General features: G+C 39.0%; 1 protein-coding gene across 1 annotated transcript; it reads left to right on the forward strand.

The window, feature by feature from the left end:
• Positions 1 to 5,350: 5,350 nt before the first annotated feature.
• LOC108423572 (flavin reductase (NADPH)-like) lies at positions 5,351 to 10,288 on the forward strand. Its single transcript, XM_017690966.2, has 5 exons — positions 5,351 to 5,758; positions 7,013 to 7,163; positions 8,274 to 8,475; positions 8,608 to 8,772; positions 9,710 to 10,288. Exons 2-5 carry the CDS (start codon positions 7,029 to 7,031, stop codon positions 9,868 to 9,870), a joined length of 663 nt encoding a protein of 220 aa, XP_017546455.1. The 5' UTR covers positions 5,351 to 5,758; positions 7,013 to 7,028; the 3' UTR covers positions 9,871 to 10,288.
• The last annotated feature ends 1,345 nt before the right edge of the window (positions 10,289 to 11,633 follow it).

Below are 11,633 nucleotides of genomic sequence, written 5' to 3' on the forward strand. Positions count from 1 at the left end.
GTTAAGATTAACTGGTAAAATATCTTAGGATGTACGATTTAGCTTGACTAGACACAGAGCTCCGTGTAATACATTTTATCCCTGTTATTCACTGGTACCCTTTATATGAGACCATGATCTTGCAACACACTGAAAGTCTGTGTTAAGCATGCCAAAGGTGAGTCTGGATCAGAAGAGTGATGCAAACAGCTGTTAGCTGGCACAGTATATTACAATGTCACCTAACAGCCTTTCACCCATATCTGCTTGCTGAATTTCCATTCAGTGTGAAGGACAAAAAACTTAAAATGATGAGACTTGTTAAAAGTGGTTCATCTTCATGTTGTACTACATTGATGACATAATGCCTAACTGTTGCTGCCATCTAGGGTAGCCTATAGCTAATGCAATTCAACAACTCCAGGAGTGCTTATAATAAAGCACAGAATCTGACTATGCTTCAGATAGTGAAAGTTCGTTTTTTTACAAGTGGTTTAGTGACCAGTTCCCAGTGTAGTGGGTCTCTAACCCATGCCAGAATCACCAATGAAAGAGGGCAAAAGGACACAGTTCATCATTTCAACACTGGTGTGGCAACATGTAGGCCTGCACATAAAAGAACTTTTGCACACAATTATGCAAAAACTGGCAAACTGGCCTGTTCCTTAGACCACATCACATGTATGGAAAAGTTATACAAAGCATGCTCTTAGGTTTCATGAATGCCTTGTGCTATAATGGAAAAAGATAAAAGATGCTATAATACACAGATTCATTTGTTCATGTCCATTTATGTCATACATACAGCCAACGGATTACTTTTAGACACCTTGAGTGATATTCACGAAGCATCTCTGTTCAGTAGTGCTATTTCTGGATTAGTGTTGTTGACCACACTGTGACTGAGATAAGCCTGATCCTGGATCTACTGTGTTATTTTGAGATTGGGGGGAGAGGTCTAGAGGAGCCAGTGGGAGGGCCCCCCTTGACAGACCCACCGACTACAATGTTATTGCATGACACAGGTGATAGTATAGCGCACATGTGAGAGTGTAGGGGACTTATTCTTTTTCTTTTCCCACATTTTAACATGTCCCACCACAAAAGGCTCCACTCTCATCATCCAATGTATTTGGAAATATGAAAAGTGATGTATTAAAGCTATTTTGTGTTAACAGGCTCTTATTTTCCAGATTTCTGTAATGGAGATCTGTTTTGCAAACAGTCCAGTTACTACAAACATAACCTCAAATGACACAGAGTGAATCTTCCTTATCAAGGTCAACTTATCACACCACCAGTTTAATTTTAAATCTGGTTGAGCAGTGTGTAAAATGTCATATGTAAAAAACCAAATAAGCTATATTAAGTGACACTTTTTAAAAGGCAGTGCACTTTTTAACCAGGTTGTTTAACAAAATCCTGGAGAGTGAGAGGATGCCTGATGAGTGGAGAAGCAGTGTACTGGTCCCCATTTTTAAGAACAAGGGTGATGTGCAGAGCTGCAGTAACTACAGAGGTATAAAGTTGATGAGCCACACCATGAAGGTATGGGAAAGAGTTGTTGAAGCAAGGTTAAGGCGAGAGGTTCAGATCAGTGAGCAGCAGTTTGGTTTCATGCCCAGAAAGAGTACCACAGATGCAATTTTTGCATTGAGAGTGTTGGTAGAGAAGTACAGAGAAGGTCAGAAGGAGCTACATTGTGTGTTTGTGGATCTAGAGAAGGCATATGATAGGGTGCCAAGAGAGGAACTGTGGTACTGTATGAGGAAGTCAGGTGTAGCTGAAAAGTATGTTAGGGTGGTCCAGGACATGTATGAGGATAGTGAGACAGTGGTGAGGTGTGCAGTTGGAGTGACAAATGGTTTCAAGGTGAAGGTAGGGTTACATCAGCGATCAGCTTTGAACCCCTTCTTGTTTGCGATGGTGATGGAAAGGTTCACAGATGAGGTCAGGCAGGAGGCTCCATGGACCATGATGTTTGCAGATGACATTGTAATCTGTGGTGAGAGTAGAGAGCAGGTGGAAGAGAATCTGGAGAGGTGGAGGTTTGCAATTGAGAGAGGAATGAAGGTCAGTAGAGACAAGACGGAATACATGTGTGTGAATGAGAGGGAGGCAGGTAGAAAGGTGAAGATGCAAGGAGTAGAGGTCGTAAAAGTGGATGACTTCAAATATCTTGGGTCAACCATCCAGAGCAATGGACAATGTAGAAATGAGGTGAAGAAGAGGGTGCAGGAAGGATGGAGTGGGTGGAGACGTGTGTCAGGGCTGATGTGTGACAGAAGGATAGCAGCAAGAGTGAAAGGGAAGGTTTACAAGACAGTAGTGCTTCCTGCTATGATGTATGGTTTGGAGACTGTGGCTCTTTCTAAAAGACAGGAGGCTGAGCTGGAGGTGGCAGAGATGAAGATGCTGAGATTTTCGTTGGGAGTGACAAGGATGGACAAGGTTAGAAATGATTAGAGGGACTGTGAAGGTGAAGCAGTTTGGAGATAAAGCCAGAGAGGCCAGGTTGAGATGGTTTGGACATGTGTTGAGGAGGAATAGTGGATATATTGGTCAAAGAATGTTGGAGATGGAGCTGAGATAGACCTCAGAGAAGGTTTATAGATGTAGTGAAGGTGGACATGGAGATGGTTGGTGTAAAAGTAGAGGAGGCAGTGGATAGGGCAAGATGGAGGCAGATGATCTGCTGTGGTAACCCCTAAAGGGAGCAGCCGAAAGAAGAAGAGACATATATATATATATATATATATATATATATATATATATATATATATATATATATATATATATATATATATATATATATATATATATATATATATATATATATATATGTATGCTCCATCTAACTGGTATGAACCCTCAGCTCATTTGTTATCCAGAGATTACTGGATCCACTGCTGTTTTTGTGGATATGACATTGAATCTCTGCTATCCATGTTGAAAAATGCAACTGAAGGAAGTAAATGCCACCACGCATTATTTCTGGGAATCTGCGAAATCGTCAGATTCTGGAAAAGAACAGAAAAGTGTCTAGTCAAAGCAATGTTGTAAATGACCTGAAATAAAAATCAAATAATTTCAACTGTATTTAATATAGCATTCCCTAGTATTTGTACCCTATCCCTATGAAATATTTAAGAAATCTCCTCTAAGCACATTTGTCAGTTACTGTTGTAATCAGATTCAAAATTGATTATATGACAAGTAGCCATGTACAAGGAATTTCTCTTTAAATTAAATTCAATAACTAAAATGTGAAAAAGATACACACATAAGAAAAAATATTCCACAATATACAGAGGTTTTAGGTTTGATATCTATGCAGCCACTTCATTAAATACAACTTCTTGAATGTACACTCTTTGTCGAGTTTATCAGCTTTAACAATAACAACAGTGCTAAGTATGAGGCACCACCAAGGGGTCAGAACAGGTGAAATGGGGCAAACAAAATATGCAAAATAAGAGATTAACTACAGTCTGTAATTGTAGAACCACAAAGTGCACCTATGTGGTAAGTGGAGATGATAAAATGGACCATGAGGGTAGATACAAAAATGTGTTCCTAATGAAGTGTGTGTGTGTGTGTGTGTGTGTGTGTGTGTGTGTGTGTGTGTGTGTGTGTCTGTACATATATACAGCCATAACATTAAAACCACCTCCTTGTCTCTGCTCTCATTGTCCACTTGTCAGCTCCTCTTATCATATAGGTGCACTTTTTAGTTCTACAATTACAGACTGTAGTCCATTTGTTGCTGTGGATACTTTGTTAGACACCTTTTATCCTTTTCTTCAGTGATCAGGATAAGCATTGCAATAACATGGACTGTAGTGTTTGTGTGTTTTGTGCTGGTACAAGTGGATCAGACACAGCAGTGCTACTGGAGTTTTAAACACCTTGGTGTCACTGCTGGAATAAGAATAGTCCACCAACCAAAATATCCAGCCAACAATGCCCTGAGGGCAGCATTCTGTTACCATTAATGAAGGAGCCCATCTGTCAAACACAAGGCCTGTCACACAGTCAATCCTGCAATTTTTTTCATTTTTCTATTAATATTAGCCTGTTTCACAATCTGCTGCACTACAGTCCCCAGAATGCACTGCAACCTAATGTGACCTAACTCGACTGACAGCGGTTACACCTCAGTTCTACACGATTCTGCACAATTCCACACCAGTCATATTACCAAAAGGCATTTCATGTTAGCTCAGCAGCTCAGAAATTGAGCCCAAGTCTTAATAAACTTGGAGCAAAGATAGGATGCCATGTGTTTAGTACAAGCAAATAGGTAGAGTAAAGCACAAATTTTGTTTATATGATTACATGTTGGCTACTATAGAAAAAGAAGCCTGATGTTCCTGTATGTCACTGGACACAAACATAAAAGTTTTTAAAACAACTGGAGCTCTAGATCAGTACAAGCGGATGAGACACAGCAGTGCTGCTGGAGTTGTTAAACACTGTGCCCACTCACTGTCCGCTCTATTAGACTGTCCTACCTTGTTGGTCCACCTTGTAGATGTAAAGTCAGAGAGTGTAGCTCATCTTGCTGCACTCACTGGCCCCACTCTATGAGTTTGCATGGTTGCTTTGTGGCTAAGCGGTTTGTTTCTTGGCTCTTGCCAGGAGAACCTTACTTGCCTGACTGCATTGTGAAAGCTATAACATTTGGTGGAGGAGGGATAATGCTACGAGTTTATTTTTCAGGGGCTGGCCTAGGCCCCTTAAGTCCAGTGAAGGGAAATTTTAAAGCTTCAGTAGACCAAGACATTTTGGAAAATTGTACGCTTCTAACTTTGGAACAGTTTGGGGAAGGCCTGAAGTGCACAAAGCAAGGTCCATTAAGGCATAGTTGGGTGAATTTGGGGTCTGATCGACCTCACAAATGCTCTACTGCATAAATGGGCAAAAATTCCCAAAGACACACTTCAAGAGCTTATAGAAAGCTTCCCAGAAGAGAAGCTGTTTTAGCTACAAAGGTGGGACCAACTCCATATTAATGCCAATGGATTTAGAACGGGAAGCTCCTGTAGGTGTGAAGTGTAGGTGCCTCAATACTTTTGCCCATGCAGTGTATAAATATGTTGCACCCTTTGCTCCTTAACATTTTAAGACCTACCACTTTTGCATACACGATGCCAGGTCTGCACGTTATAGAGTCAGTTAACACACGATACATAAAACACTGCCTAGACCTGTTAACAGAAGACAATTTTGTCTGTGAAAAAAAAATTCTCAAATTCCTTTGCATTTCTTTAAGACGGTGTTAAGTCGGTGTTAAATAGCTCCCCCTGGTGGGTAAATAAGGTAGACGCAGGCACATGACACAAGCAAACAGCAACGACGCTATCCCTGAAAAAGAAAATCGGACTCACAGTGCCTCACCGCGCGAAACTCGAGTAAATGCACGTTAATATTCATCCACACTCTTTCAGTGTGCCTCATGTGGACAATGTGGGAGCGACTTCTTGCCTTTTTCGCTTTTGTTCGTCTGAGCATGCGCCAGCAGCTGTTTCATAACTCAAACTGAGTCAAATCAAAGAGACGCGCACTTTCTCTCTCACTTTATTTCCCTCTCTTCCTCTCTTTCTCTCTGTGCTGCTGTTACTGAGCGTTTGGAAACGTTTGCTTTCGTTCAGTGTGAGGGTGGGCGCGCAGTTTCCTAAGACAAGCCTGCAAGACTACCTTCTTCACCCAGAAACGCGGAAGGACACGGACAGCTTTTTAAACATCTGCAAAACGTTTCCACACCTGTGTAGCCGCCGTAAGTTACTGCAGTGCTAATACATCTCATAAATGTGTGCTAGTTCAGTGATACATACGGCACAGTATGGAGTATGCGTGCATATTGAGGGAGAATGATGTTTATATGCAGTGTTATAGTCGAATATACTTGAACGGTACGTTGAATCTGTCATATCAGATAAAGTCTCCTGCGGTTATCACCTGACAGAGTCCAGGCAGGGCCTTTTAGTTGAATTGTCACCTCTCGGTGAATATAAACAGCGTTTTATGACACAATTCCAGATTTATGGCTGATGTTAACATTAGAGGGCACTTTATCTGCTTCTGTGCAGGACTAATAGTATATTAACCCTTTATAATGGCCACATATGAAATTTCCTTTGGTCTGAATCTTACTTGGGCTGTGACTGAGCACAAATCTGAAGATGATTTTTTTTCTATTTTTGGCTTTTGTCCAGTTGAATTTAGCCTTTTGGCCATATGGAACTACTGGTTTTTAACAGAGCAATAGAACATCCAGTTTAGATTTGAAATAAAAGTATGAACATTGCATACAAAATAAAAATAATTACTGTTAGATGATCATTCAGGGTAATGCTGCACAAGATTTAATCACCAGTCAGAACAAGTTCTATGGCATCTTTCCTTATCACACTGAGCTTAATCTAGGTGTTGGGCACAAATGTGTTAATAAGTAGATAATAAGGAGCTAAGCAGTTCACCACAAGTTCACAGTTCAACACAGTGCTACCGACTGAAGATATGAGGATGCTTTGTTTTTATCTCTGAGGTTTTGCTTAACACCAGTCTTGGTTGCTGGTGACTAACCTTCTTTCTAGAGCGCTGTGTTCCTACAGGTTTCACCTCCAACCTAAAGCTACCACACCTCATTTACTAATCAAGGCTTCTGGTTGGGCTGGACAGTGCTGATAAAATTCAACATCGCAATATTTTTCAAATATATCACTATATCAGATCAGCATTATCAGCATTAATAAAGTTAATGAATCAGTGGTTCCGCTACTCTCTGCTGAAAGAATGGCTTACAAACCTGACATACCTTGTTTTAATTGGACTGATTTGTCAGGAATTCTTTTACATGTACAAATTACATAGTATTGTAAAGGTTATCTAGACATAAAGTACATTTCCAGAAAGAAAACTTACTTCATTTCTTCATGTCTATTGCGCTGGTATTTTGAAAAAATATGAAGCGTTCACCTTATGGCAGTTATCTTAACTGTTAACATTTGTCTGTGCTCTTTGCATGCAGAGGAAATTGCCTCAGGATGAAGATTGCCGTTCTTGGTGCCACAGGGCAAACAGGGCAGCAGCTGGTTGGCCAAGCTCTACAGCAGGGGCACTTAGTCACAGCAATTGTGAGGAATCTTGGAAAACTGACTATAACCCATGATAACCTCAAGGTAATTCAAGGCATGAAATACACATAAACCAAGATATGACAAAAAATCACTCAATGCACAATTTATCCTCGTAGAGGTAAATCAATACATTGTAATGACTGGAAATGCATTGATCGTTACACAGTGTGATGTAGGATGTTAAGTTGTTATGGGCATTGATAGACTAATTTTCATGGTTATGGGACATTTGTGTATAAGTTCAAGCCTAATAAAATGCCAGCACAATTCACAGTATGCAAAATAGGGCTTGGATGATCAGCAATCTACAAGAAATTTTAAGCAATTCTCATCTATAAATTAGGACAAACTTCTGGACAATTATTGATGTTTTCATTGTATAAAATAATGCGTTTGGTATTTTACAGCCAAGTCAAAGTATGAGTTTTCCAAAAATACTAATAAGTGAAAATGAGTGGACTCATCCTCTACAGACAACACACCTCTGCACATGTTAATGCACAATTAATTTTCATCTACTGCATTTAACATTTTGAAAAAAAAAACAAAATGGGTTGTGCAGAAGTTATGGCACATTTTTATTTTGTGCTTTTCCAAAATGTTAAACTCAGTAGGTAAACTGTAATTGTATACTAAAAGGACAAACTGTTCCATATAGAGGATGTGTTTACTTTTTTTCACTTCAAAATATGTAATTTCACCATAGTTCGACATGTGATCTCAGCCCTAATACATAACACATTTGTTCTATAAGTGGTTTTAAAAAGGCAGCATGGACAGGCTTTCATTAAACTGTTTTAAAAGATCAGAGACAGAAACAATATGAAAAAAAAATAGTTGGGAGTTTGGAAACACTAAATTTACCATTAAAGACATGAGAAATGCATGACAATTAATTATAGCTCTATCTTAATCTGTGTAGCTTGACACTACTGCATAATGAATTAACCCTTTGATGGTCATGCACATACAGCAGCTCTCTCTAATTATCATCAAACAGCTCTCTCAGGGCTCAAGCCATTTCAGAGAAAATGTTCAAATAGGTTGTTTTATTTGACCGATCATAGATGAGCCCAGTCAGTAACCACTTTGCACAAACAAAATAAGATTCAGCCTATTCCTTTCCTTCTAACACATTCTGTCATGCAATAGGTGGTTGAGGGGAATATTTTCTCAAAAGACAGCTTGAAACTGCACTTTGAAGGCCAGGACGCTGTTATGTCATGTCTTGGGTTTCCACCGGCTCCTTTGGCTGGAGTCACTGGCTACACTGATTCTGTGACAGCAACGCTTAGCGCTATGAAAGAGGCCAGAGTGAATCGATACATCACCATGACATCATGGTACACTGAACGTAAGTATCTTAGCTTCAGTTGGAACTGTGTTCATAAAGCACTTCAATCATGAGACTTCATGTTTGTGCATTCAAAACCTGTTGTAGATGTATTTATTGTATGTGCTATTTATTTATTTATTTATTTATTAGCTAATTCGGGGAACAACGCTTCCTTCTTTGTCCGCTACATGCTGCTGCCAATGATTGGAAGTGTTTTGAGCAACATGTACAAGATGGAGCAAGTTTTGCAGGAAACTGAGGACATCGACTGGACAGTCGTCAGGCCACCTGGTCTCCAGAATACACCTGTAACAGGTGAGTTAAAGAAAATTAACTTCACATTTGTTATTTTAAAGTCAACGCTAAATCCGAAAATCGTAACGCATTTTTCTTCTGTACTGTGAGGTGTTTGTGAGTGAAATGTGCTACGAAAGAGGATGTTCAGCTTGTTAAGAGACCCTCATAATAATGTGTATTAGAAAACTGAACATTTTCGTTTGATAGGTGGGGGATGATGATTATATTGGTTAATATTATTATTATATTAGTAATATTATTATTATTGGACAAAATCCTCCCTCTAAAGATGATAGATTATGAGATAACGAGAACTTTATTTTTTGAAACCACTGAAAACATGTTCCCTGTTTTTGGAAGGAAATTGTTTGGCTGGTGGTACTTGCTCTTATAGGGGAACAGGGCTTGGACACATTCAGGTTTTCCTGATTGCAGCAGAGCTGGGTGAAGGCCTTGACTTAAATCTATGAGCCTCAGCTTCTGGACTGCTTCATCCTTTAAAAAAGGTTATCAAACAGAAAACTGAACGACATAATCAATATCATTGTGATGCAGCTGACTAGTGATTCTGGATCAAACGATTTCAAGCGCTTGACTCAGCATCGGCTGGATATGTTCTTGTTGCAAATATGATTAGACACATTCTGTTAATGTCTTTTAATCTTAAAATGTGAGCAATAAGGTTGCTCAAGGTCAATCATAAAAGCCTGCATACCAGTATACTCGGGGTTATACTTTTGCAATTTCCCCCTGGGATCAATAAAGGAGTCTGAATCTGAATCTGAATACTCAGGGTTTGGAAACACATTAAATTTTTTTTAGCTCATATTACTCATTAATAAATAAAATAAATACTGATTTAAAACTTTTGTCAACTGTGTTTGTGAAAGGCTCTGTTTAAACATACTAAATAAACAAAACATCATCTCTCTTATTCTTACTGTTCTCCTTACAGAAAAAGAGATCCTGACTCACGAAGGTTACTTTGTCCCTGATGAGAATGGCATCCCTATAGGACAGACTGTGTCCAGAGCAGACGTCGCTCGCTTCATGCTCTCTCTGCTCGGTACCAGCTCCTGGATGAAGAAAGCGGTGGCCATCATCACCAAATCATGAAACATACCCAGAATTTCCAAGTTCACCTAGTCATTAAAACAGATTTTCATTTATTGCCTTTACCACATGTTGCCTATATACTCTTGTTTTCAGTAAACACTGTTTATACATAATCTTGAACTATAAGGGACGGTTTATATTAATAACCAGATGCCAAAATATAAAATGCCTTATGGCCACATTACTTGTAATTCAAGCTCTTCAAAGTGCTTTGTAGCCAAAGGGGGTAAAATAACTAAGTAGTGGAGTCCTGCTTACTACAAGAAACTCCTTTTTTATTACAAACCAGCATATTGTCTTCTACAACTGCTTCAAGTACACAATCACAGCACTTTGTCAGTCAGGCTTCACAATGTGATACTTATTAAAGGATTGTATGTTATTATTTACTAATAAATATATATTCTCAGCATTGCCAGCTTTTAGTCTTCTGTGTGTTCAGCCACAACATCCATGAGTACAGTCTTATAATTAGGGCTTGATAAAGGAAAATGAAAGGTGTAACCACTACTGAAGTTACAAGAACCATTACAAACTTTACAGACAGTCCAGTTGTGAAGTATATATATTACTTAGTCATAGAATATCTTTGCCCCTCCTTCTTCTCTACCTAATGTCCACTAGGTGACTTTCCTTCTTGAACATATGAAGTGGCCTTTTGAAGCTGTACTGAAGCACTACTGTTAGGTTACACTGTTACACTAGTGAATGAACCGTTTTCACAGTAGACAAAAGTACAATTTCTGCCTGTTTTGGAGGTCTTTCAGTTAAAACGATGCTTTTTTCTGTTCAGTAAATATGCTTTGATGGAAATGTTTACGATTCTCAAAACTGGAGGCAAACAGGACTCTTATCTTTGTGGATGAGCAAACAATTGAAAATGGTTATATCGTGTTCAGATGCAGTTTTTTTCCAGTTACAGTTGCACATGATATGAAAAAAGCTACAGTTGTTGAAACAGAGTACTCTGCCCTCACTCCTCGTTGCTCACCAGCAGCTCCACTCATGCACAATTCCCACAGAGGGCCAAGAATGTCCTGACTAATCTGATGACAGATTTACAGGAAAACATTTTATTTGTTTGCATTGATTAAAAATATCCAAGCAGAATGTCCACTGAGAGGGCCTGCAGAAAAAGGATACCCACAATGAAGGTAGAATTTAAAGATGATTTACAAGGTTTCTTCTGTTCTCAACCAATGAAAACATGGTTGCTATGGTGCTATAGATCCTTGACATTATGTGGAGGTTCTCATTTATAAAAGAATGAGAAAAAACAGTTCATTGAAATGATCTTGAAATGAAATTAACTGTAGGGTACTGTTCGTGCTACATGACACACATATTCATGTCTTCATAGCATTATGAAAAATATCCTATAGCAGGGTGTCTCAACCACTGGGCCATGGACCACAAGTAGGCCATGAAGCGCACTTTGGTGGTCCTTGGGTCAGTACTGAAGAGGGCCAGTGATGACACTGTCATAAAAATCAGTGAAAAAACAATTGTTTTAATAACAACGACATTTTCATCTGGTAAACAATATTAATACAAGCCATGCAGAACCGGTGCACAAAGCATCTTTATAATTAAAAAAAATAATAATTTATTGTACAGTAAAAGAGTACTAAAGGAGTTCTCTTATCTACTCACATTTGGGAGGTACAAGTGTGGCGCTAAACAGCTTAAGCATGATCTGGTGTTTCCCTCTATACCTTCTGTAAACAGTTCTTCAATTGTTGATTTCATTTCCATTACAATTT

Source organism: Pygocentrus nattereri, chromosome 20 (genome assembly GCF_015220715.1).
Source record: "Pygocentrus nattereri isolate fPygNat1 chromosome 20, fPygNat1.pri, whole genome shotgun sequence".
NCBI lineage: Eukaryota > Metazoa > Chordata > Actinopteri > Characiformes > Serrasalmidae > Pygocentrus > Pygocentrus nattereri.